General features: G+C 46.8%; 1 protein-coding gene across 12 annotated transcripts; it reads left to right on the top strand.

The window, feature by feature from the left end:
• Positions 1 to 2,184: 2,184 nt before the first annotated feature.
• On the top strand, positions 2,185 to 26,834 carry ZNF384 (zinc finger protein 384). Of its 12 annotated transcripts, none has more exons than XM_034060213.1 (11): positions 2,185 to 2,363; positions 2,874 to 2,922; positions 3,854 to 4,043; positions 6,762 to 6,828; positions 6,958 to 7,198; positions 7,550 to 7,880; positions 19,762 to 19,986; positions 20,634 to 20,816; positions 21,622 to 21,700; positions 22,502 to 22,660; positions 22,827 to 26,834. In XM_034060213.1, the coding sequence occupies exons 3-11, from the start codon at positions 3,991 to 3,993 to the stop codon at positions 23,100 to 23,102; spliced, it is 1,614 nt and encodes a 537-aa protein (XP_033916104.1). In that variant the 5' UTR covers positions 2,185 to 2,363; positions 2,874 to 2,922; positions 3,854 to 3,990; the 3' UTR covers positions 23,103 to 26,834. The 12 variants fall into 12 exon arrangements, with proteins under 12 accessions (XP_033916104.1, XP_033916103.1, XP_033916106.1 ...); XM_034060212.1 differs by having other exon boundaries at positions 2,185 to 2,423; XM_034060215.1 differs by having other exon boundaries at positions 2,185 to 2,423; positions 6,758 to 6,828.
• Positions 26,835 to 27,316: the final 482 nt, after the last annotated feature.

The raw sequence follows: 27,316 nt of genomic DNA, 5'->3' as shown, positions 1-27,316 counted from the left end.
GCTGCCTCACAAGCTGCTGGAGGGTGCTTGGCAGTGTGGGGCGGGAGGGGGAGCACAAAACTCTAGGCACAATAAGAAACAATCAAGCACTTAGCCCTCAGCTGGCAGCACTGCTTTTTCTTGTCCAGCATAGGGCACCTTGACAAGCTGTCCTGCTTACCAAGCCCAGGCCAGCCCTCTTCTTGGAACAGACTCTCAGTCTCATTTCTTTCTAGGGAGCACCCAGAGAGGAAGGAGTGTTGAGAGGCTACAGTGGCAAAGAGGCAAAAGAGACATCAGTGCCAGGCCAGAGCTCCTCTTCCAAGGCATAAGATTGAATACATTTGCTGCGTTGCAGAACGAGGAGGGAAATGTCACCTTCAGAGGTGATCTGACAATCACAAAATTACAGAGAGAGAAAAAAAAAACCCAACCACAAACACAGAGATGAGCATTTGTGAATATTCATGAGCAAGTCAAAACCCCCAAATTAACAAGGAAATTAATTTCCAAACTGATTAGGCTGCCAACTCCTTTTATTTGAATAAATCAACAATTGCCTTCATGTGACTCCTGCTGAAGAGCACAGAGCTAATCCTGGCTCCTCCCAGAAGGAAGTTTTGTGCTGTCTGGGATGACCAATACCCCAGCACCTTGTGGGGACAGGGGGGTGCTGGCGGCTCTCAGCAGCCACATTTCCCTTTGCCCACTGCTCCGGATGTTGCGGTTTCACGATCACCAGAGCCGATCTAACCGCTGGCTGCTCCAGTCGAGCTCTCCTTGGTCCCACCCTCTTACTCATGCTGGCTCAGAGAAGCTGTCCCAGCTTGCCAAGTTGGCAGAAAACTCATGCAGTAATTAAAAAAGGAGATTTCTCTTAAGTCAGAGCAATGAAACAGCTCAGCCAAATGCCCAGGGAGCAACACCACAGGTAAGGAAGGCAAACTAGCCTGACCTAGGAGGTGGGTCCAGTGCCAAAGTTAGCCCTGCTACAAGTGTTGGAATGAAATAGATGGTATCTAAAAATGTCTTTACACTTAAAAGAGACCAAGAGAGACAGAGCCAGCTTGGCTTGGGGATTTTGTAGGGTGCCTCCAATTTAGCATGGCTGGGTGATCTTGCAGAGCACCTGTCTTCTCCAGGAACCACCTCACACCTTTTCCTGCCCCACGGCCAAGGCTCAGAGTCTGCCCGCTACTTCAGGCGCAGCAACTCTCGCTGCACAGCCACACGTCTGGTAGTGCCAGCACACGGGAGACAGCAGGAAACTCCCAGCCAAAACTGAGGTGGGTTGAATCTCTGAAACTGAATTCTCAATGAGTGAGAACAAGGGTGAGTCGCAGCCCCCTCTGGGGTCGAGTTCCATGGTTACAAATGGAAGAATTAGAAATGAATTATTGCGTTGTATTAGTATTGAGCCACCGGCTTGCGGCTGTAGAAAGGTTACCCAGCTCCCCTCCGTGCCTGGTCCTGATCTCAAGTTCCCTTCTGCGACTGAGCAGGTCCAGTTTGCCGCCCTGGCAGAGAACCAGTTCGCTCAAGTCCTTTCTGCTGGGTTAGCACGACAAACACGTTTAGCATTTGGCCAGGGAAGCTCCAGAGCCAGCAGACACCAACGGGCAGGCGGGCCGGGCCCGCCCCAGGTGCTGGCAGCCGGCCTTGGGGTCAGCTTATCTGCAACAACCGAGTCGCCCCATTCCGCCGGGCCGGACCCGGAGCCTCCCTCTTGAGCTGCGGTGCCAGCCGCAGACACACCGGCACACCAGGCCGGAGCCCCTGGAGAGCTCTCGGCCGCGGGGCAGGAGGAGCGAACCGGAGAGCCGTCGCTGCGGGCACGGCCTCCCGCTTGCCCCAGCCGGGAGCCAGAGCGACACCCACCCGCAGGTAGGCGAGAGCGGCAGACCAAAGCTGGAGAGCGGCTGTAGGAAATTAATTATTCATGAGCGTTAATTAATATTAATGAGAGCGGCCTTTCCCACCGCCGCCACCCCCTCCGCGCTGCGCACGTCACGCCGGGAAGGCCGCCCCGGCCGGAAGCGGTCTCGCGGCCGGGCTCGGGGCCGCCGCGCGCCCCGCCACTTCCGCCCCTAACAGCTCGCGCTCCCGCCACCCCGCGCTTCCGGTAAGCGCGCGAGCCAGTCCGTCTCCTGCCCCCCCCGGGTTGACAGCCCCGGTCCCCGCCTGCGGCCCGCGGTGACCCGGCCGTGCACACCTCCCCCCACCCCGGCTGACGGGGAACCTGCCCCGGGCCGGCGGCAGCCGCCGCTCTGCCTCTTTTTGAAGCGAAGCCGCCGATGACGCCGTTCCGCTCGGCTCGGTGCCCAGGAAGAGCTGAAGCGTGCCCCGCCCCCTGACCCGGAAGCGACTCGCCGCTCCTCTTTCCGGTGAGGAGGCCGCTGCCGCTGCTGGAGTCGGGTCGGGGTCGTCGCTGGGGGTGGTGCCCGGTAACCTGCTGGGGGGCGGGTGTGTGGGACAGGGGGGACCGGGCTTGCGGCACTTCCGGGGCCAAGGCGATCCGGAAGCGGAAACGGAGGAGGGCTGTCTGTCTGTCTATCTGTCTCCTCGCTCGCCCGCTCGTCCCGGCGGCGGGTCCGGAGCGCTCCCGGGGTAGCCGCCCTCCCGGCTGGCCCCGCCCCGAGCCGCGGTGGGTGACCGGGCGGCGCGCCCTGTCCTCGGCCGCCGTCGCCGTGTGTGCGCGGGGCCCTGCCGGGGGAGGTGGGTCTGGGCCCCCCTCTCTCCTGTCTCGGCCGGTCCCCGTGGGGAGCACCTTCCTCCGCCCATGGCCGCTCCTCTGGGGGCCGGAGGCGGCCGGTGGGTCTGGGGTCCCGGCGTTGCATCGCCCGCTGTCGTGCAGGGTCTCGGGCGGCCCGGTAACCCTGGCGGTTTGTTTGCAGAGACGGCCCTGGAAGGAGGAGAAATGCAAGAGGAGGGAGAGTGAGAGGGGTAAGAAACTGACCCCCGCCTCAGGGGCTCCTTCCAGTCGCGCTGGGGGGGACAGGGGTGATGGGTTGGGATGGGGTGAGACACAGGTTCAGCCTTGGGAGCCTGAAGTGGCTTGTTCTGCAAGGTGCTGGAGTGGTGATTGACTGCCAGGAAGGAGCTGAGGTGCAGGGAACATTCTCTGCCAGTCCCCTGTCCCGACAGACAGAGGCTTGCTCTGTTGGGGTGAAGGCAACATGTATCAGAGGTTACATGTATCAGAGAACTGGCAAAGTTGTTCTAGCTTGGGTGTGTGGGGTTGGGGCTCAGAGCTTGTTTGGCATGTTTGGGGTACTCCTGATGTGCATCCAGGTGTACTTGTCCTAAAGATGTAGCGGTGCTTGAACTTTTTGGTGCTTATGAGCTTTGTGGAAGCATTTTTGCATTTGATCTAGCAGCCTGCGTGGCCTTCAGCATCCTTAGTATTTTGCAATGATTAAGCCTGAAAGCTCCTTGTCATTGAACAAAGATCTTGGGCAGACACAAAATGACATTGTCAATCATTCTCGAGTGTCATACTTGGGGCCTTTTGTCAACTGAAAACTCCATATCCAATAGAAAATACAAGCTAGGTATCTGGAGAATAATAAGAAAAAAAACCATTAAAAGTCAATCTCTAAAAACCTATATGTCCAACCTTGATTGTGCCTTCCAGAAACACAGCCTCTACCTCACTGTATACTTGTACGTGCTTTTATCTCTCTGTTTATGATTAAAGCAATGACCTGCAAAGAAGTATAAGTCCAGCACGTTAAGTATGTGATTCTGTGAAGTACTTTGAGATCTAACCTCCAGATTCCTTGTCCCTTGTGAGTTCTCTGGTTCACTCTGGTTGTTTATTTGGTGTATGTACATTTGTGGTCTGTACATAGAAGGTGTTTTTGGTTTATATCAGGAGGGTACGTTGACATCTGTCTGATACTAGACTGGTGAATAGGAAGAAGGTCCCATCTCTGGCCTGTTTGTGGAAGCTGGGATGATGAAGGCCCTGCAGTGGGAACGTGCGGTGTTACAGGGTTGAAGCTCCAGCCCATGTCTGGTAGTTGTAGAGCAATTGGAAGGGTTACGTGCAGAGTTCTGGTAAAGTAAGTGTGAGCAGCGTGAAAGTGGGGGCTGCCAATAGGGGTGCATGTTCTCAAAACATCCTTTAGCCTTAAAGGTGGGGTAGGGGAGGGACAGCTGTGGGTATCGGGGCAGCCGTTTGGTGAAGGAATCTTACCTTTGTTCTCTCCCTTTGGAAGACTGGCTTGCTAGTGAGATTGCATGAAAGCTTCAGCCTTTACACCATTTCTCCTTTTCCTCCACATTCTTATAACTTCACCACACTTCAGCCCTTCACACCTAAAGTTTTGAGGCCTGATACCTGCTCTAGCAGGAAGATTTTTGGATGGGAAAGTGGATCCTTAGAGACTTTAAGGAAAACAATGTAGTCATCTTCTGAGAATCAATAGGAGCCTTATTTTTACTTGCATACTTTGTAAACTGGGCAAACAAAAGTTAGGTGTTTTGTGAAGTTCCAGTAGAGAACTGATGGACACAGGCAGTCACTGAGTGCCTTGGCATATGCTAATATGGATTTCAGAAACTGGAAATGGAATTGCCTTTCGTTCCTTGTACTCTTTAGATAAGAAAGCTGTTGTGAGATTTGTGTTTGAATTGGCATCTTTGTTTTGTGCCTGAAGTTTGCAGTTGAATCCAAGGGAGTCTTGGAGAAGTTTATTTGGAAAATGCATCTGATTATTATATGAGACTTTATGTTTTTACAGCATCAGGTTTGCTTTGATGTTTTTGACATGGAAGTAAAGGAAGTAAGGGCTTGTTTATTTCAATAACAAACCCAAACAAACAAAACCCATAAAACCCCCAAACCCAAACATGACATTCCACACAAAACCCCCCTCTTGATTCAGGGGGTGCTCGATTGCCAAGAATGTGTTATCTCTTCATGTGTGCCCATCCTGTGGAAGAAAAAAGTCATGTAATTAAGTGTTACATACACAGGGCCTTGCTGTGGGCAGCGTACTTAATAATTAATTTGGCTCAGAAAAGAAAGCAGAGGAAGGAAGGTAAGAGTCTTGCCCCATCAAGTTCTGATTGAATCACAGCAGTGTAAATCCAGCGTAATTCAGGCAGGCAGCTAGCAGTCTGACTGCATGCCACCGATGGAAGGTAAATAATTCATCCTCAAGTGTGTTTATGGGTTGATTTGGAGTGAGTGAGTGAGGCAGGAATACTTGGCTTTGCTGTTGCATGAGCAATTCATAAAAACAAAATTATCAGGTAATTTGGTTCATTTAAATACTGCTTCACATAGAGGAAAATTACCTTTGCATTTTGGCTCACCCACAGCAATTCCACATGTATTTATTCTGCCCTAATATACTTCTGGAAAGTAAGTGTTTCATGCTACTCGGGGCATGCTTCTCAGCTTATCTGATGATTGAAATGGGCCCTTCAGAAACAATATTTACTCATTAATTAGACTTCTGCCACATCAGAGCAGGAATAGAAGTGGGACAATTTGCAGGTAGCTGCATGAGAAACCTACAGTGGTTGCTTTCTCTAAGCAGCTTGCTCTGCCAGATGTTCTCTGAGCATAGTTTTTTATCATACATCTTGTACCTACCAGGTTTGCCATGCTTGCTCAGGAATAGGTGTGTCTTCTGCTTCAGGAAATATTCATCTTTCTTTCATTTCTTTAGGTTTTGAATAGCGTTTTCATGAGTGTAACAAACTTTTCTGCTAATACTATTACAGAGAGGAATGTAAGGATTAGGGATTAAAAGGCTTCTTCAGCTAGGTGCTCCTAAAGAGATTATGCCTCTGTGTTCAGAGGGCTAACTTTTGGTGTCTAACTGGTCTTCTGGCTGCATAAAGAGTTGTGATGAAGCAGTGGGCACTTGACTGAGGACAGAATTCTACAGAATCCTGTCCAAAGAAGGGAATGGAAATGAGCTATAGAGAGCTGTGATGTGAAGATGCCCTCTTCTCACTTGGGAAGAGGGTATCTTAGGAGCAGGGTAGCCAGGTTATTTTCCCACTGCCTCATCTCATCTAGTTGGATGAGAGTGGAGGATCTTGCCTGTCAGGAGTATTAAGTGATATTTCTGGGCTGCTTTTGAGAGTGGGGCTGGGGTGGGCAATGCGGTGGGCAGCTGGAAGTTAGGAGCCCTAAGTTTGACTTCTTGTTCTGCTGTGGCTGTTTGTTATCTTGGGCAAGTCTGTTTCCCTCTCTCTGCCTGTCTTTCTTCCTGTATAACATAACGCTAATGTCCCCTTGCTGCATCTGGGCCCTTAGTGTTGAGCTGGGGTTGGAAGGACAGGCAAAGTCCACACTTTTCACTGCTTTGGGCTCAGGCTGTCTGTGACAGTGAAAAATGGTTTTCAGCTGTATTTGCCTGGTTGCAGATGCACAGACTTCATCATTGATGCCATGTACTTGGGTGGATGATAATCGGGGAATTCTGGAGATGTTCTGGGTTTGTAGTGAGTCCCTTTTTTGCATGGAGGACTATTGGGCAAGAGGTGTTTGAGGTGGACCCAAGCCTGTGGGAATAGCAGACATCATTTTCCCTTGAAAATTATTTTTGGATTTGGGCAGATAGCTCAAAAGTGGGGAGAAGTTGCTCAAGTAAGACAGGGGAGATTAAGGAACTGTCACAGCATTAGACTGAGTCAGTTCCATATTGGAGTCTCTTTGGGTTTAATGTTCTTTTTGTGTGTCTGTCTGTCTGTCCGTCCGTCTTCCTTCTCCTCCATTCCTCTTCCCTTCCCCCTTCCTCTTCCCCTCTGTGCCCAGCTAGGATGGAAGAATCTCATTTCAACTCCTCCCCGTACTTCTGGCCAGCAGTGCCCACCGTCTCGGGACAGGTAAGTTCTTTGTCTTCCAGCCTCTGTTGCTGGTCTTGCTTCCTGTTAGAAGTTCATGCATGCTACGCATTTCTGTTGTATTTCTTGCTCAGCCAGGTATACTAAAAGCTGTCCTTCCCCCCTGTTTAGATTGAGAACACCATGTTTATTAACAAGATGAAGGAGCAGCTGTTGCCCACAGAGAAGGGCTGCAGCCTGGCTCCCCCCCACTACCCTGCCTTGCTGACAGTACCCACCTCTGTGGCCCTGCCCACTGGTATCTCCATGGACTCAGACACCAAGCCGGAGCAGCTGACGCCACACAGCCAAGCCCCTGTGACTCAGAACATCACCGTGGTACCAGTGCAGTCTGCTGGGCTCATGACAGCAGGTAGGGGACTCCAAGGACTCTGACAGCATAAAAAGGAGACTCTGGGATGGGGGGGACAGGGTCCCAGGGAATCTTTTTGGGCTGTAGATTATTCCTAACCTTACTGATGGTGTGGACTGCCTTGGCATGGTTTCATCATGATTCATGGTGAATCTTTAGGCACTCAGCCACCTTCTTTATGGAAGTTTGACTTCCAGCATTGGAGACTGAGAATGTGTTGGGGAGGGTAAGCTACTCTTCTGTTTGCACTGTAGTCAAAAGTAGGTGTATAAACCTTGCTTCTGTGGGATAATGAGGTTGGGCATAAATAGAAATGTAATAACTGACTTCCTCCATCTTCCTTTGTTGCAGGTCCTGGTCTGGTGATAACTTCCCCATCAGGTTCCCTAGTGACCACAGCCGCCTCTGCCCAAACCTTTCCCATCTCAGCTCCCATGATTGTCTCTGCGCTACCCCCTGGCTCCCAGGCAGCCCTCCAGGTGGTTCCTGACCTGTCCAAGAAAGGGACAACCACCCTCTCTGAAGGTGGTGGGGGTGGCGGGGGTGGGGGAGTTGCCCCCAAACCGCCTCGGGGCCGGAAGAAGAAACGATTGCAGGAGTCAGGGCTGCCAGAGATGAGCGACCCCTTTGTGCTGTCAAACGAGGATGATGAGGACCAGCACAAGGATGGCAAGACATACAGGTGGGAGCAGGTTTAAACCTTGACAGTAGCATTGCATGGGGATGGGGGTGTATTTTACCCTTCAGAAGCTTACATGGGGAGGAAGAGAGAGCTGCTTTTGCCCCATAGTGTCCTTGAGTAGAGAATCTTTCAGCTGTAGAAGGAGTTGAGGTTTTTCTTTCTGATCAGGAGTGTTTGCAGGCTGGTGGGTTGATCCAAAACTAAAGATCTCCTTAGTGAACAGCCTTGATGTCCTGACTATCCAGATGTTAATGTTACCAGGTTAATTAATGACCAGGATGTTATGGAGGTTAAACCATATCCTTGAGGCCACAGCCAGGTAGTATGGCTGGTGTACTGCAGAATGCAGTACTGAACAAGACCCTTAGCATCCCTGGGTGATCCTGAAAGAGGACTCCAGTCTCTCCAGTGTAAAGACTACAAACTGGAGGCACACAGAGCAGGAAGTGAACTGTGATGCTTCTGTGTGCATTGTGATCTCCTATTTCAGCATTCCCAACAGAACAGGGGGGAAAAAAAGTGTATTTCTGAATTTGGTATAAGAGTGTTTGTGAGCCCTGAGGTATCAGGTAACAGGGGGGAGAGTTCTGAGCCCTGAGGCTGGGTTTCTGAGCTTGGAGGGATGTGGCTTGAGTTTACAGATGAGTGGTAGAGGAGGGAGAGATTAACCAAGAGGGAATACTTAAACCAGAGCATGTGGAGTGTAAGTGTTTTAGGGAAGATGGGAGCTGGGCAGAGCAGACAAGTGCTAGGGATGGAATGCAATGGTATGTCTTAGCTGGGAAGCAGGAGCATGAATGGGTGATTTAGTAATGGGTGTTCAGTGTTTAGTGAGGGATGATTAAGATCAGGAAGAGGCAAAGTAGTAGCCATTCTGTAGATGGAAACAGAAATAGAAGATGATCCCTAGCTCTTCTCACTTCTCTGCTGTGTGCCCATGATCCTGTTTCAATTTCCCTTTTACCATCCTAGACCCTCTTTTTTCATACAGATATAGTAACTTTCTGGAATTAAATCATAACAATAGGACAGCATCTACCCAGGATCAGTGCATCTACCCAAGGCACTGTTTCATTTTTAACTATAGCATTTTTTTCAATGTTTACATTTTCAAATCAATACAGTTAAATGAGTACAAACCCAGAGCTTGTCTCATCCTTTTTATTCTCTTAGCCAATGTCCCAGTTCTCCCACTTTGAAAATATAATCAGCGTATGGTGAGGAGGGGTGGGAGTGTTAGGTAGCTTGCTATTTGTAATCCCACCATTTATTTTGGGCTTTAGCCACAATTCCACACTACTCAAGCTGCTTACAGTCTGGGTTGCTAATTAGGTTGTTAAATATGTATTTACAGGGGACACAATTGGCAGTGAACACTAGAATTAAAGCTGAACCAAAGCTTTAATTATAGCTCCTTGTTTACTTGTAAGTTTGGGGAGGAAAAATGCCCAAGACCAGGTGGAGTGACTCAGCAGAAACTTTATGAACATGCTTCATCTGTGTAAGAGCTCATGAAAAAGGGAAAAACCAAATGAGTTTATATGTAGGAACATGTAATCAGGAAGATTTCCTGTGTTCATGTTTAGTTTGAGTGTGATACCTCTGCCTCTTTCTCCAGCCGTCATCCTCAGCAAGCCTTTGAGCAGTGCTGAGGTGCAAGATAGCTAAACTGAGATTTATGAAAGACCACTTTTGTCCTCCTTGGGATCTCTCCTTTAGCTGATGCTTTCTATGTGCAAGTTTGGAACAAAAAATGAGTGTTGAAAAAATAAAGGAAGATGCTATCTCCTCTTGGAGCTGTGGCAGAGAAAAAACCTTTGTGAAATACAGGAGAATTGTATCTCCATAATAGGTGTATGAATAGACTTGCAAGTTAGAACTTTGAGAACTCCCGTGTTTCTGCTGTATTCTAGAGGATGATTTGGGCAGTTCCCGTTACTACAGTATGCAGGCATATCCGAGCTAAATTAAGACTGGGTGAGGTTTATCTACTCCTGCTTCCTTCTCAGGCTGGAGGTGGAGTTGCTTGTGGTATTTATACATCTACATTGGTGCGATTTCACTGATTCTTATGATGATGCACCGAGGACAAGCTAGTAACATGCCTGAAGGAGTTGTACTACATCAATCAATATGAGTTGGCTTTTCTCTTTTTTTTAATGCCCAATTGCTAAAGCCAAGATTATTTTGTCAAATTTAATCATTTGTTGCTTGTTAATTTCTTTTTGAGCTCTGTGAACTCTCCTGTCCTGAGTGCCTGAGCAAATGCTTGGTTGCCATAATTTCTGACTCCTAGTGTGTTGGTGAAGACAGAGCAAGGTCGTGAATGGGCAGCACAGCAAGGCAGACTTGGAAGGAATTGGAGCACAGAGGTGGTATATGTATCGCAGCCCATCCCATTCTCTACTGAACATAGAGATTCCTGCTCCTGTGAATGGCAGCTGTTTTGTTGCTGTGTCATCTCTAGAAATGAATCAGTAGTCTGCTGTGAAAGTGATGCAAGAATCTTTGTAACCAGGTTTCTTGTAAGAAAAGGTGCAAAGCTGTTGCCTTACCAGTGGTGGTGTTGCTTGCAAATCATGGACATCTAGCCTTAGGATTGGTCTAGCAGAGTCCTCAGTGCTTTGCTTCATGCTATTAATGCTTTGCACCTCCAGGGAACAGCATCTAATCCAATCCTGGGAAGTGTTTTCCTTCATAAATAATGTTACTTTAGCTGTGTTCTGGATTCATTGTCAGCCCTTTGTTAATCTTCCCTGACATCTTTGTAGAATTCACTTTTTCTGTGGAAAATGAGCTCGGCATCAAGAGCCTTTCTGGTAAGATGCTGGCAGTGTGAAGCACATGGCTTCTCCTCAGTACTTTAAAAGATGCTGAGGAAGAGCGAGCGAGTGTAGGTCCTGGAGACAGTGTTTTTGTTCTTGGTACCTGTTCCTGTGCTCTTTTAGAAGTTTGTGGTGTGGTGTGAACAGTGGACTTCAAGGCTGATGAAGTGGTTCAGCCTTTTTGGTCCAGATCACCAGTTCTCTCTCTCTGACAAGCGGTTCTCTAAGTAGTTTCTTCTTTGCAAGAGGAAGAGAGCTGTCTTCATGCATTGCTTGGTTCCAGTATTAAGGTTGTAAAGACCTGAATACCAGTTTATAGTCTGGCATAGTTTTGTAAACAGCACTTTAGAGCCTAGGATACCAACAGAAAGGTTGTAGGCTTGAGAAGGGCTTTGCCATCTCATTGTAACCAATCAGCTGTGTTCCCCACCCCTGGTTCTGCATTTCCCTACTTTCACTAGGTTGTGGGAACAGCAGGGGATGTGGGAGACAATAAGCAGCTGAGGACATAGGAAGCTTCTGAGATGAGTATAGGGTACAAAAGTGTACAGAAGTCCTAGCAAGAAGCAGAGCTGAGCTGCAGAAGGTGAAGAAGCGGATGGAGGCCTGCTTTATGAGGAAATTAGACACACAAGGGGAACAGGTGGTTTGAACACAGCAGGTGGGCATGTTCTCATACATATCTCATTTGAAGCCTGTTTTTTCTGCCCTGTATAGGATTTAGCATTGCTGTTGGCTGAACTTCCCATAGTTATGAATAGATTTGAAATCTGGTGCTATGGCTTTTGTAAGCCACATATATCTATGAAATGTGGTCAAATTCGGCCAAGTTGTAAGCTTGGAAAGTATCTGTTAAGTGTGTTCTTTGATGCTTTGTGGCTTGGCAGTTGAAATATGCAAAGATTGTATCCTCCTTGACATTTCTTGAGGCTTGTAGAACTCCAGGCACTGACCAGACTATACAGAAGAGATAAACACACTCTAAACTCTCTCAGCTTCTGTATGAGGCTGAACTACATGTATACTTTCTCTGCAGCAATAAGCGTCATCTAGACTAGTGCTGAAGGGCCAAGCATGCCTTTCCTTCAGTCACAAGTGCTCCTCCTTCTGCTTCAGAACAGAGTCTTTTGCGCCCAGTGTTGACAGTAAGCTCCCCCACCAATGGGCAGAAAGGCAAGGTGGGAGAAGACACTGTTTGTTTCAGATGTAGTAGGGATGAGATTGAGATAACCCTGGAGCTGATTGAGTCCAGAAGTCTGGAAACTGGGTAGAGCAGAGATGGGAATCAGAAGGGAGGAGGGAGAAAAGATAAGAGCCTACAAAGTAGAGAATGGAGCAGAGGATGTGATGGGGAACGTATTTGCAAGGGAGGGATGACACAAAGATAAGCTAGAAGGGGCCAAGAGTGATTGAAGGGAGAGCCAGATCTGCCAGGGGATGAAAAGTGAGGAGATGCCTAGAATTAGCAAAACAGATAGGGGCAAGAGTATGGGATATGGGCAGATAAATAGAAGCGTGGGGCAGAGGAGACATGTTAGGTAATTAAGGGAATGAAACAGGCAAGAGCTACTGCAGTAGAGGATGAAGAGAGTGGTGCATGTGAGTAAAGAGTTTGGGCCTGGGTGTCAGTGCAGGAGGGAGAAGGGATTGCAGCAGGCTGGAAGGCTAAGGGCAAAGGGGGAATTAAGTTTGAAATATCAAGCAGAAAGTTTGACCACATTCCCTCCAAAGCCTAGAATTATTAAACCCAAATTTTGCCATGTTGCTGATGTCAGCACAAGAATGTGACCTCCTCTGGCAAAGAACCTCATCCCCTTCGTAAGGCTAGCAAAAGGTGACACACACTCCTGTTGCTATTATTTATCATCCTAGCTGCAGTGGCAGAGGTCTGTGCAGTGGATCTTAGGATTGCTGATGACCAACGTGGGTGTCAGTACGATGCCACATGTTGGAATTTCTGTTTGCTTTTTTTAACAAGTAGTTCCGTGAGCAGCGGAACTAATGAAGCCTGGTTTCCAGCGGCTCTCTCCTGTGTGGATTCTCTGATGTCTAATCAAGGGTGAGCTTACTAGCCTTTCCCTCAGCAGGGGGCTCCACGAGGGTCTCTCTTCTTTCCTCAGCTGTATGTTTATATGAGACTTGTAGTGACTCTAAGATCCTTACCCCTTTCCCAGATTTGGTTGAAATTGGCTTTAAGGAGCACAGGTGCATATGCGCATCCATATACACACATGCAGTTTGTACCTATATGCTTTGCTTTGTATATGAATGCTGTGCTTGGAGGTTAGAAAATGTCAGAATTAAGACTGACCACATGCCTGAGAGTACAATGAGTTAAAAGCTTGTGTTACGGTAAGTTATCTCCCTTCTGCTGGGATGTTGTAGCTGTGTGTGTGCACGTACTCTCAGTTCATCATGGTGCCAAGCAGAAGGAATTAACAGCAAAGGTTCTGCAGTCACGTGTTTTAATTTTAGCAAATGTCAATGGAATGAGTGTGTGCAATGGAATGAGGGAGACCATTACAGTTTCAACAGGGAGGGAGAACTTCAAAACTCTAGTCATACATCCGATCACACTTTCATTTGGCGTTATTGAGTCAAGGTACTTGATACCATCCTTGATGGTGTGATCATGGTAGTTAGTGTGCACATGGAGGCCTGTCAGTCCTGCATATTTACTCAGAGAAGCTGAAATGAGTGGTTTATTAAAAAAAACAACCACCACAACACAACCATTACCATGGGGTTGCACAATTGAGGAGGATGATTTTGGGGAGGGCATTTACTGGACTCCTAGTCTGAAGGACTGTAGATTCCGCTTGCCTCTGCTGCAGCTGTACTGTGGTATCCTACAGTCATGGGGTTCAGGCCTGCAGATAATCTTGCCTTGCAGTGTGTGCAAATATGAGTTAGGTCTAGTCTTCAGTGGATTTGCATTTGCCACAAGCTAAAAATGACCACAGTTATCCTGAAATAATTAACATTTGGTGTTCCCAAAACTCTAATCTCTCCTCAAATATTGTTGAACAGTCATGTGTTACATCAGACCCTGTTTTGCTTCACACAAGCATTGCATCTCATAGCTGTAGCATAGAAATCTATAGGAGCTGTGATGTGAATGTATATAATAGGCATTTTACTTTAAAGGAAAGGAAATAGTCAGAGGTATCAGTTTGGTCACTCAGAATTAGTGGTTGTGTCAGTGTTTCATTCCTGCCTTTCATCAATCCCAGGGTCATTGTGGAGGTACATGAGTGCTTATGGAGCACTGATACTTCTGTGGTGGGTACAATTCTGCTTCATGAGGTTGGGATTGCATGTGGTCGATGAGGCTTGAGGCTGTACACAGTGGAGATTAAGGAACCTGAATGCTTGCTTGTTAAATATCTGTGCAACACAGTAAGGATGCAGTTCTGTGGAAACAGTCAATAAGGGTATATTATAATGCATCTGCATTGCGGAGCCGAATTATGGTGCCATAGGTGACCTTAATTCTGGCATTTCCAAATTTGCTAGTGCTTTCTTATGGCCTTTTGTATTCTTTTAGGTTGAGCTTTTGCACGTTATCACTCTACTAGAAAACACCTTATTGTGTTTTGTTGTTTCATTGGTCTTTTATGCTAATGGTGACTGATTTCTAAAATTGGTATACAAGGGTTTAGGCTTGATGTTGTTCAATGAATTGGAGGTCAACAGAAAGTCATGGCTGATAATTTACAGATGGAAGCAACGGTGGTGCATAGCTGTAAAAACGTGGAAGCTTTATGTGGTTGCTAAACTGGAACTATTCAAGCAAAATGTATTTTAATACAGCCCAATGGAAGACTCAGCCTTTTGGATAATACTTTGTGCCTTCTCCAGCAGTCAGGGCTGGAGGCCTAGGTGTTTGGACGCAGTGCAGTGTCAGACAGAAGTGGCCTGTTGGATGCAATTGAATGTCTTTGATATAAAGATAAGGAATGTGGGGAAACAGTATCCTGGAAAGCAATGACTGTGAAAGACTTTTAGGAATGGGGTGACATCATATGAGCTCCCAGAGCAAGACTGACAGAAGGGGGTAAATGCATCTGTTAAAAGCATAGATGGAGTCATAAAAAGAAGACAGGCAACTTGTGAGGCATGCTGAAATATCATAACATTCTGGGTCTGGTATTTTTAAGATCATTTGAACAAAAGGACAAAATGCAGGAATGCCCTCAAATCTGAGAACTGGAAAAGCGCTGTATGGTGAGAGCATTTAAAAGCACTTGCTGCCTTGCCGGAAGGGTATGCTTTTCTGTAGCCTTAGCAAGCCATCAAGCAACTGAAGGACTGTGGAAGCAAGTTGACTAAGATCTCTGAGCAAAGCTGATAGATTTGACAGTATATATGCCAGTAGTGTAAAATGGTAAAAGGAAGCACATGTTAACTTCTGAATAGGAATTGATGCTGGGTGGAGAAGTGTGGAAGCAGAGGTACAATTCATGTGCTTGCATTTGGCATCTCATTTTTCTAGCTGTGTGTAGTTCTGTCTCCTCTACCCCTGTCTTTGAAAATACTAGCAATACTAGCAAGAAAATGTTTAACTTAAGCTTTAAGCAAAATAAATAGGGGAATGTGAGGGTTAAAATAGCATTTGTCATGAACTGTGCATCCATTATTATGCTCTGCTTGCATCAGTTACTTCATTAACTCTGCATTGCAAAGGTAGTACATTTCTTTCCTTGCTAAATGAACTGCTGACTTCTACAGCCTAAATTTACTCTTATCATCTAGTTTAAATTCAGACCTTCCTGATTTGTTTCTTTTTTTTTTTAACTTGCAAGTTAAAAAAATACAAACTTGTATTTATAGCCTAAGAGAAGGAGCAGGGGCTCAATTAACTTCTAAGACTAAGCAGATACTAGGAATTTGAATTCTCAAAGCCATGTAAAAGCCTATATAGTTTTCACAACTGTGATACTGATTCATTAAGCACTTGATTGAAGAATGCTGTTAATCCACTTTGGGCAAATTTTACTATGAGTTGGTATTTCAGATGGTATTTTATCTCATAACAGTATCTGATGAATGAAGCAGAACATTCCATGAAAAGTGGAAAAAAATATGGCACTGTGGGCCACAGAATTGTAGTCTGGTTGCTATAAGCATCATTTTGTTTATGAGTCATCATGATGACTTTCATATGGGAGCAGAATTAGAATTGTACATCCACCTTTTACTGGCATTTCATGTTTTTTTGAGGGTGTTTCTGTCTAACATGAACATTCTCTGAATATCTCACTTTATTTCCCTGCAGATTCCCTGTAAAAAGGAAGGATTATCAACATTGGAAGGGGTTACTTTTGATCTCTGGCATATGGCTGGGTACTAAATTAACTATTTGTATGAACCTCTGTGTTATTAAGACTGTGTTCTCCTAGGCTGTCTGAATTTGCAGAGCCATAACTAGCAGGTGTAAGGATGTTGTATCCCACTGTTGATGGGAACGCTGCAGTCATTTCTATTACTTGCTCTCAGAAAAAATATAGTGAAAGTAGTGGTAGTTCAGAGGCACAATGGGGAGAAAACATTAAAAATGGATATTAAACAGAGGGGAAAAAATCAATTATTTCATATAGTATTTTGCTTATTCTTAGCAAGGAGCATTCCCAACTTCTCTTCCCAGCCAGGAGGATTTCACTGGAGTAGAATACCAAAATGCTGCTTAGTATCAGCTGCAATGTTCTCATTATCCGTATGGATTTAACATTTTTTGAATCCATATTTGCCCACTAGAGGGCTGATTGCATCTTCCCCTTTAATATTTGATGTTGTCTGAGGCAGAATGCGAAGCCCTTAATTAAATGGATCATTTGTTCCTTTGAAAATGCCTGATGCCACACAATACGAAACTCTCTGAAATGCAGCTTTCTGCTGTATTCCAAGGCTTTTTTAAATTATAAGGCTCATGAATTTGTTAATGCTACATGATGGTTCTTGCCCTCTCAGGGCTGATGCTAATGAGATGATTGGAAAATGAGTCCTTGCAAGATTTTCTTGTTAAATGTTGTTTGAAAAACAGTACTAGAATGTCAGTAGTGGCTGAATTCAGCCTAGAGGAGTTCGGGTTTGGGGAGCTGGGGGAGGGTGTTTTTGCTAACAGGCAGATTTATCTTTCTTTTTTGTGCAAGTGCAGGAGAGGTTTTGAGCTACCTTCTTTATCCTTTTATTCTGAAAATGGAAAAGGACATTCGGTCTATTTCTCTTCATTAATTTTGGGGAGTTTCTGACCTGAAGGTGGATACCTGACAAAGCAAATAAGTAAAGGAAGGGACGCACAAGAAGTTATGGACCATAAAGTAGATGGCTTTATTACACTACAGGTTTCATGCATGGGACTATTTAGACTTGATGACATAGTAAAGTTCATGAATTTTTCAGACCAGAACAGACTGTTTAAAATATAGTCATGTGTACAGCACAGGAGAGATAAGTGCCCAGCATTGTATTTAAACTACAGCAAAACATTCAGAGAGGTATTTCAGAAAGGTCATTGTATTTTCAAACTACTGATTGTAGGGGCCAGGCGATTAAGACCATACTATAGCCTCTGAGCATTGTTCCAAAGATGCATTATTCTCATGGTTGGAAAGATCCTGTTTCCTCTTGGATTTTTTAGCTTCTAGTGTCAGTTATTGTTTCTCATTATATCTTTTGTGGCTCATAAAACAAGCCCTTAGTAATTGATATTTTTCTCCCTACATAGATTTATATGGGTATTGACTGTGCTATCTTTCAAGCTTTTCTCCAAACCTAGATAGGCTGGGCTCAGTGAATCTTCACTGTGAAGTCGATTTTCCACATGCCAGCATCCTTCAAGTTTACTGCATTTGTCTGAGTTTTTCAATACTTGTCACTTAGATGGACTTCAGAATTAGACACATCGTTGCAAGAATAATCACACTAGTCCTGTTTACAACAACATCCCTGCTATTCCCCTTTGGTTTAGTATGGTTAGCCATGTTAGCACAGCATCCCACTGGGAGCTTATTCTCAATTGAATGTTTCCTTACCAGAGGACTAATATTGTGCAACAGAGTTCAACTGAGAGTAATTGAAGTAAGAATCTGCTGAGGAGCTTGATAGAAATCATGGATGGGGTTATGCCATAATTGCTTGCATTAGCAAGGAACTGGACTTGGGCACTCAGATGTGTTTTTCAGTTCAGTATTCACCTCAAAGTTCTATCTAATGTTGCTGCTTTCAAGGGTACAATCCTCTCACCCTGTAAGTACGACTTGATAACTGCAAAATGTATATGCTGTATTCAAGTCTAGCTTTAAAGATGTCAGAAAGTATGGAACAAACTGCACACCTGTTTAAAGATAGCTCCTTATGATTCTGGTGTTCCTTTTTACTCCTTGCATCTCACATAGACCGAAACAGCCAAATTGCTTCTTGTTGATTCCAGAAGGGATTGTTGTGTGTGTGAGGTGGGATCTAAATAAGGATGCATTTAGCTTGCATATTCTGTTAAGGTTTGCCATTGAAAGTGGATTATGAGAAAGATGAAGGTAGGAAACATGAGAACAACTCTTAGCAATGATAATGAATGTAAAAGAACAGTGATGGATGGGAAGAAAGCGTTATGGCAAGTGTGTGGTAGCATGCTTGCTTGGAAGACATGGCTTCCGCCTAAATGGCTTAAAATCAAGCTGTGGCTTGGAAGGGCCTGTGGAAGTTTAAAGTAGGTGCTGGATAAATACTGCCTACATTACACATGCTAATCAGACTGCACACTTCCTAAAGCTTCTGGCTCTGGTGTAAATAGTCACAATAGCAGATGTAATAAAGTATCTTCCTGGGAGGAGATGGATATGGGGAAGAGCAGGATAATCCTCTGTGGCTTGTAATACCTGCAGGGACTTCTGTCATTGAGCAGTTTTGTAAAGACTTGAAAGCCTGAGGAAATTCCCAGACAAAAACTGAAGTTGACCTGCTGTGAAGGTTGAATTCATGCTAGCCAGACTCTCAGTTGTGGCCCTGGAAGTTCCAAGTGCAGGTTCAGTTTTGTCTTATTTAATTGAAAAGTCTGCAAATGGTAAAACTAAGTTCAGAGAAACCTTTAACTCTGCCCATTGGTTGGCACACATATGGGTAGTGGGGAGGAAGGGGATAAGAAAAAGTCCAGTAACTTGGCTACTGCTTCTATCTGTTATACTGTCAACCACAGAAGCTTTTACTATCTTGAATTGTAAAACAGTGCAAGCTTCTCTTAACAGCATGGTATAATGATGGAGGAACAGTTTTTTACAGCAGCATCCGTAGCAGATAGATGCCAACTGCTTCTTCCTGTTCAAAGAGTCTGTGTGTTACCAAATACACTTCTGATCATTATGGGAACAGATGGATCTTAACTCCTAGACAAAACATTTTGCATCACATCAGTAAGGTTGAAATTATGAAAGCCCATTAGACCAGTGAAATACCACATTTGATACCCAGAGTGTCTTTGTGAGATCCACTAGGAAAGCAGCACTGTTGTTAGTGTCAGCATTTTGTGTTCTAAAGATTCACGTGTTTTCTCCAAAAATGGGAGCAGAGTTAAGTGGATTTGGTTATAACTGCTTTTGCAGACTTTGCAGTACATGGAGTTAATTTTTATGATGAAAATGAACCTTAACCTGGGATTTCCAGGTTTTCCAACCTTTTTTTTACTGAAATAAATCATAGATGAACAAAAAGTGATTTTTGTCTGGGAATTATTATTCTGTCCCCTTCAGACTGCTGTTGGAAGTGCTGCCCTGTCTCCCTTGTAGGTCTAATAAATTAACCTCTTTGATTCTTCTAAGACCTTTACTTGTCTGGCTGTAAGGTATGTTTGGTTTCTTCTGCCAGTTCCTAGCTTAAGTTTGTCCCCTTGGGACTGGAGTACTTGCAGCCAAGCACAGTGTCCCGGGTGAAACCTCCCCAGAGCTACATATAGCAAGAAAACATCCCTTCACTCAGTGTGGAAGACCCTGTCCAGTTAGGGTTGATAGATAGCAGGGCTCGCCCCCATGTGACACTGTCTCTTCCCCTCGCCCCGGTCCCAGGTGCCGGATGTGTTCGCTGACCTTCTACTCCAAGTCGGAGATGCAGATCCACTCCAAGTCCCACACGGAGACAAAGCCACACAAGTGTCCTCACTGCTCCAAGAGCTTCGCCAACAGCTCCTACCTGGCCCAGCACATTCGCATCCACTCAGGGGCCAAGCCCTACACGTGCAGCTACTGCCAGAAGGCCTTCCGCCAGCTCTCCCACCTGCAGCAGCACACACGGTAAGGGCCAGAGAAGGCTGGGGGCCCTCCACACTGCATGTTGCCGTCATCCCAGCATGCTGTGAGCACCCTCAGTGGGCGACTGCCTGGGGAGACCACGCTTGTGGTCCACAGGGTGGTCAGGTCTCGTACACAACAAACGGGCTGTAGTGGTATCTGACATGTGAGACTTGTCACTTGCTGTGAGGGGCTGGGTATGCACAGAGGTTAACACTGCTCACCCTAAGGGGCATCTGCAACGGAGTGATGCTTTCTGATGGAGGGTAGGGCTGGTTGTGTCGAAGCGAGAGTGGGTGTAAGAGGACTGTTTCCTGTCACCCCAGCCTAGTTCTACCAAACGTCTCAGTCCAGGCTTGCAGCCCCCCTGCTATTACAGCTGTAGGCTTCCCACACACAGCTCTGCCAATGCCCCTCAGTCCAAACTCTATAGTTCCTCTCTCTGGATCCTCCCCCGGTGCAGACAGACCATGGTCTCTTGAATCCAAGTGGAGCACGGTTTGAAACCGAGTGAGCTCATGCCGTGTTTGGAGTTCCTCCATGTAGCAGATAGAGTGGTGCTGTCCCACCCCCTTTATGCCCTCATTCCATCAGCACTAGCCAGATGGCGGTCATGTCCAACTGCTGCTGCTCCTCCTCCTCTTCGGCAGGATCCACTCCAAGCTCCACACAGCGATTGTCAAGCCGCACAAGTGTCCTCACTGCTCCAAGAGCTTCGCCAACACATCCTACCTGGCCCAGCACCTCCGCATCCACTCGGGGGCCAAGCCCTACACCTGCCGCTACTGCCAGAAGGCCTTCCGCCAGCTCTCCCACCTGCAGCAGCACACACGGTAAGGGCCAGAGGAGGCTGGGGGCCTGGCCCTGGCCCCCCCGCGCTGCCGGCATGCACCAGTGGAGCACGCGCGCCAAGCATGCGGGGGGCGGGCGGGGAACGCGGCCGGCTGAGCCCTCGCAAGGAGGTGACCCCCAGAGTGGACGGAGTGGAGGCTGCGCAGGAGACATTGACCACGTCAGGGCGGAGGTGGGCACATGCTGGCCCTGGGGATCCTTGGTCTTGCACCGTGGGGGGCACAGAGAGAGAGGCCATAGAGAAGAGAGGCATTGGCCGTAGGGCATCCCAGCCTGGCACCACGGGGGTTGGACTGAGTGTGTGGAAGCTTCTCCTGGCATTGCAGGGGACAGGGACAGATGAATGCTGTACGTGATCTCAGCTTGATAATGTAAAGGGAAAAGCATTGGAGTGTCTATTCCTGAGAAGGAACAGAGCTGCTTTCTTGGCCTTGCAGAAGCAAAAGAACAGACTCTTCTTGGCCATATGGGCCTCCTGAGCTTGGAGCAGGGAGCCTGCACCTCCAGACCCTTTCCCAACCTATTTTCAGGTGGCACATAACACAAAGCTGGCCAGGCATTCATAAGCTTTTGCTCCTCAGTCCTAGTCACTGTCTGAAATCTGCTTGACTGCCTATCTTCTCTAACTTCTAGCTGGACACAGGAGCTGGGCAGAGCTCTTTGTCCAGATAGAACAGCATCTGGAGACAACATGATCCCATTCTCTGCTTTCTTGAGTGACTGAGATTTGATCCTGCTCTACCTGCCTGCTCACTGCCTCCCTTTTGTGCTCTTCCTTCTCAACAGTATCCACACAGGGGACCGGCCCTACAAATGTGCTCACCCTGGGTGTGAAAAGGCTTTCACCCAGCTTTCCAACCTGCAGGTAAGGGGCTGGGCTAGTCCTGCTCACCAGTGTGGGTGGCAAGGGTAGCTGTCAAGTGGTAGGGGAGGCTACTTGCCTGTGGTAGAGTGGATGGAGCAATGGGGACAGCTGGGGAGGAGTGTAAGAATACAGAAAAGCTGTTGAAGCCCTAAGCAGGGGAGAGATTCCTGGCTTTTGTAGCACTAGTGACCCAAAGAAGTCACAAACTTGACTTGAAGGCAATGAGACCTTGGTAAAGTTCCTCCCATCTGTTCTGCAGGGTTTTGTAACTTAGCTGGAGCAAGACTTTTGCTAAATGTCATTCTGAATAAAATCTGGGTATCTGATTGGGTTTTCAGTTTGTTTTACAATGAAATGCAAGACATTCAGGGATTTAGGGAAGCAGAGGTGGTGTGTCTTGTTGCAGTATCCTGGAGGAGGGGAATTGTAGCATGTGCCAAATGGCAAAGAGCTGTAAACTGTGAGCAATTAAAGCAGATCCTGCCCTAAAGGGCAGTGACAGATGCTGGGAACAAATGTGTAGTGGGGCAGAAGAGAGAAATGGAACAGGCTGAGAAAGTTGGGGGGGGGTGAGAAGATGGGGGCTGTGGGGAGTTGGGAGAATCTGATCTTCAAATGCCTAATATGCCTGAGAAAAAAGGGCATCTGTGGGGAAGATGTGGTGGGCTGGAGGGAGAAGCTCTGTCCCCTGCAGTAAGAGCCAGGCAGGAGACCTGGGTATTGGAGGTAAAGCCTTCTACAGTACTAATACTTGCTTCCTCCCCTGCGCTTGCTTTCTTCCACCCTGCTGCTGGTCCCCAGTCCCACAGACGGCAGCACAACAAAGACAAACCTTTCAAGTGCCACAACTGCCACCGTGCATACACGGATGCTGCCTCGTTGGAGGTACACCTGGCTACGCACACAGTGAAACACGCCAAGGTCTACACCTGCTCCATCTGCAGCCGGGCCTACACCTCGGTGAGTGTTTGCTGCTCTGGGGAGTAGCAGGAGTGAATGCACTTCCCAGGGAGTAGCTTTTCCAGATCCAATGGGAGCAGCTGCCTGGGCTGTCGTGTGCCTTCCCATTGGGTTTGGCTTCGGTGAACACTCTCCCCTTCTGTGACCACCATTATTCCTATTGCAGGAGACATACCTGATGAAGCACATGCGGAAACACAACATCCCTGACCCACAGCAGCAGGTGGTTCAGGCGCAAGCCCAAGCCTCTCAGCAGCAGCAGCACTTCCAGCCACAGGGTGGGGGGGCAGCAGGGGGCCCTTCTGGAGACACTAACCAACCCAACCCTCCCCCCCAGTGCTCCTTTGACCTGACTCCTTACAAGACTTCAGAGCATCACAAGGACATCTGCCTCACTGTCAGCACCAGCGCCATCCAAGTGGAGCACCTCTCCAGCTCCTAGAGAGACCTCAACCCAGGGAGCAGAAAGCCTCTTGTGCATAGCCTGCGCCCAGGGGCACTGCTTGTGCAGCGGCCCTCCTTGTGCAACAGTCTCCGGCCTCTCCTCCTGCAACAGCCGTTTCTGGCCGTGTAACCCTGTTCATGGTACCCCCTTGAACAACAGCCTGTCTCAAGGGGGTGCTCCTTCTGTGCAACAGCCTGCCTGGTAGGAGGATGCTTCCTTGTGCAAGAGCCCCTTTCCTGTGCTGGGATCACTTCCTCATGCAAAAGCCCCTCCTTTCAAACCCAAAGAAAGGCCCCTGTTTTGCCTTCTCTCTCACTGTAGGATGTGTATGAAGGGGGGGTGCCTGTTGAGACATGCATGGTGAATGGGATGGAGAGAGGGTCCTTGTATGTACAGGGGCTCGGACACATGTTTTCAGCAGGCCACAGAAGAATGTAGAAGGGTTCATAGCTGGATGGCGTTCTTTGAGGATTTCCTCGAGTGTCTAAGAGAGAAATATCCATTCCTGTCCCTCCTGCTTGTGAAAGGGAGGAGGGGTTGCTCGTCCTGCCCCAAGGACTGGATGGGAGAAAGCTTCTCCCCAGAGGAAGGTGAGACCAGTGTGGGGGGAGAGATGAGGCATGTTCTGTGGGCTGGACCATGCCTACGCTGCCCAAGGGCTGTGGAGTATTGCACTCTTTCTCCTCCCGTGGTGGAGAGCAATAGAGAGGAGTGTGTCTGAACTGGCTGCTGCCTCTCTCTCCCAGCTGTCCGAGCAGCATGGTGGCCAAGGCCCTGTAGGAAGGTGGATTCCTGCTCATTGCTCTTCCTGCCCATTGTGGATGATGTCCTAGCAGCTTGTACTCCTCCTCCTCTCCCTCCTGCCTGCCTCCCCACACCCCCCCCCCCTCAGAAAAGCCTGCAGGCATCAACAACAAACCAAAAAGCAACTGGAGGGAGGGTAAGAGACTGCCAAAATAATCATCACCCATCTCTCTACTCCCTTTCCTGAAAGGCAGAACGACAGCAGTTCTGACTCTCATACCCCCGTCCTGGCCCTAGTTCCCAAAGGGGAGGAGGAGGAGGAGGAATAGCTCAGTCTTTTCAAGGAGCCGGCAGGAGGCAGGGAAAGGCTAGCTTCTCCTGCTCACCTCCCAGCGGAGCGCTCTCCCAGGCTCCCTCTTGCCAAGACGGGCTGGACTCACATGGCAGTGGTGGCCTCTTCTGGACCCTGGTCATGGGAGAGAATCCCCAAAAGGTGGACAGTGGAGAGAAGGGGGTGAAGATCCCCACAGAGAGACCAATCTAATGAGAAGGGGGAGCCAACAAGAATAAACTGAAGGCCCCTTGAATTTATATATATATATATATATATAAATATCTATTCCCCACCCCTGGCCCGCTCTGTCCTTGCTGTAACTGTTTCTATCTCTGTGTTTATAAAACGCATTATCCTGATGAATTTTTATTTTCAATCTTTGTTTGTTTTTCCCTTTCTCTTCATCTTCAATTCTTCTCCCCCCACACCTTTTTTTTATATATATAACTGGTCCACATGACTACTAGTCTTGTGTGTCACTTGTTAGTTCCTTTGGATCATGGAGGCTGACTCGGAAGAGAATGAGAAAGCAAGGGAAAAAAAGCATGTGTTGTTGGGATTTAAAATCAATCGCCCACCCAGAGCCTACAGAATCCCAGACTTGTGTATGAACAACCAATAGGGGCTTTTTTTAACCATCTGTATAGAAATAAATTGGTGTAAAAGGCTCCTGGAAGGTGCTGCTGCGAGCAGCCTGCCCCTGTGACGTGTGTTCCTTCCCCCTGTACCAGACCACTGCACGAGCATCTTGCTGCTGTGTGTCCCAAGTGGGCAGCCTGCCTTTGGGCAGCCTCACTGTTCACACAAGGAAAGTGAGGAGCTCTGTGCTCTGCACCTCTGGAGCCTGTGGCAGAAACCTTTTTCTCTGCATTTAGTCACCAGGGTTGGCTGCAAGTGGTTGTTTTGCTAGATCAATAGGTTTGGCCAGAAGAAGCTGCCTGATTTGGCTTCTGCATTTCACAGGTGACATTTCAACCTGTTCATCCTGTACCGAGCCCCAAGAACTAATGTATATTTGAAGTATGTGTTGACAAATTGCAGTATCTTGATTCTGAGGCACTGGGACACAGAGAATCCCTTCCATTGGTAGCCTACTGCAGGCTTTGTGTTCTCGCTGTGGAAATATTTAAGCCCAGTTTCTCCTTTGGATCTGTTTGGCTTTGGTTTCCTGTAGCTAGTTCTGGATACATCCATCCCATGGATTCAGAGAGCCTTAAAGCACAGTGGGGCTTTTTCCCTTGGACTGGTATTTAAACACTATAATGTCACTTCTCAATCCACTTTTTAGGCAGGCTAAATAGATTAAATTCCTGAAGTCTTCCACTGTAAGGGATTTCCTCCTGCCCATGAATTATTCTTGTCTTTTCTTTCTACATCTTGTCAGATTTTTTCACTATCTTGTAAAAATGTCCCTTTCAGAATGGGGTGTTCAAGCCCCAGTGCCATGGCCAGGGCCCCCCTGCCCCTTTGCCTTAAGTCCGCAGAGGATTATGTTTTGCCCTTTTCTCGCAGCATTATATGGGAGCTCACATTAGCTGCTTGTGTGGTGTGATCCCTGGATCATCCAAAGTCTCATCTTTCTGTTGATAGCATTTCCCCCTTTCTACAGGTATGGTCTGAGTTTTTATTTCTTAGATACTTAACATGAGGCTGTTAACAAAGGCCAGTCTGTGTGAATGGACCTGGCTTACTGATGGACCATGTTACTCGCTGCTCTCCCACTTTTGTCACCTACAAACTGTATCAGTTGTTTCTTGCTTTCAGATCCAGGTTGCAAATGCTATATTGCATCTGACCTACCTTAATTTGAAAAGCATCATTCAGTGCAACTTTTTATTAGCTTCTTTATGAGACTTGCAGGCTAGGCAATTCTTAATCCTCTTAGTATGTGATTATGTACAGTAAATCTTTCTGACTTATGGTGCTAGGTCAATGCCTTACAAAAATTTAAGTATGTTGCACCTATGCAGTCCCCTTTGTTAAACCAAATGTGTAATGATGTCACCTAAGGATGAAATTAGGGTTTGGGGTTTTTTTTTCTATACAAAATCTATATTTCATAAAACCTTTGGGTCAAAGGTTTTCTTTTTCATTCATTAATTCTTCATCTCAACAGCTTTTCAGTAAGTTTGACATGGAGTCATTTCATTTGCCTTTTGGGAGCGTTGTCATGATTGTCTGAAGGTGTTTCTCTAATATCCCAAATTTAATTAAAATCAGAACCAATGGGCTAGAGAGCTTGCTAGTGATCTCTTTTAGGATTCCTGTTTCTTTGCTGACTTAAAAATATGCATCCCTAGTAGATGCTGTCTGATCTCCTACTTTGATACTAAGGTACTGGATAGAAGTTGCTGTTTTCATGTGACTGCCACATCCTGTTTCTTTCTGAATATGGAACTGGAAGTGTTTGTTGACCAGATTTCTCCTGTTAAGTGTCACTAGCATTTTTATTCAGCATGGCTCAGTACGATTAGTAAGATTTCTTTGTTTATTTTTTATTTAAAAAATAATTGAAAGATCCAGAATCCCTTTGCTATTACCAGTGGGTTTCCTAGCCACAAAGCTTTCCTTGAACAGTTTTCTTTATTCTCATAATGGCTTATTTCTGTCGGGTACTGTCTTGGGCTTCTCTTTTTCCATCTATTACGTTTCAGGTTCCTTCTTGCCCACAGACTCTCTTGCTGAACCCAGGATGAGCTTTTACCAAAAGTTTTCCTCTTTGATTGTGGAATTAGGGCTTCTTTGGCCACATAAAACTTTTTTTTTTACAGAAGAGTTTCAGCTTTTTCCTACCTTATTTCTTTTTCTCATGGACAACTCAGTTTATAGTTTTGCTCACCTTGGAAATCAGTACGGGTTTATTACTGCTTGTGACTCTCTTTTGCATGTCCATATTCCATATGAACAGGACAGAATTCCCAGTGTCACTCAAGCTATGATGTCTTGTATGTATCACCCTGAAGTCTGAAAAACTGACTTGTTTTGGGTGCAGTGTCTTGTATTAGGAAACCTACATTTTTAAAAATCAGATGTTTTTTCCAACTGCTTGAATTCCCTGGGGAATGGCTCCCAAGTTAAAATTCCTTGCAGTGGCTTTTCATTTTGTACGTTAAAGGTGCTTGAAATTGCTTTT

The sequence above is a fragment of the Melopsittacus undulatus genome, chromosome 2 (assembly GCF_012275295.1).
Source record: "Melopsittacus undulatus isolate bMelUnd1 chromosome 2, bMelUnd1.mat.Z, whole genome shotgun sequence".
NCBI lineage: Eukaryota > Metazoa > Chordata > Aves > Psittaciformes > Psittaculidae > Melopsittacus > Melopsittacus undulatus.
The sequence above is the reverse complement of the archived record's forward strand: the minus strand, read 5'-3'. Positions and strand labels throughout refer to the sequence as shown.

Coding starts and splice junctions, on each gene's coding strand:
- ZNF384 (XM_034060213.1), top strand. CDS start 3,991: ATGTCTGGTAGTTGTAGAGCAATTGGAAGGGTTACGTGCAGAGTTCTG. Junction 6,829..6,957: donor TGCCCACCGTCTCGGGACAG/GTAAGTTCTTTG, acceptor CCCCCTGTTTAG/ATTGAGAACACCATGTTTAT. Junction 7,199..7,549: donor TGCTGGGCTCATGACAGCAG/GTAGGGGACTCC, acceptor CCTTTGTTGCAG/GTCCTGGTCTGGTGATAACT.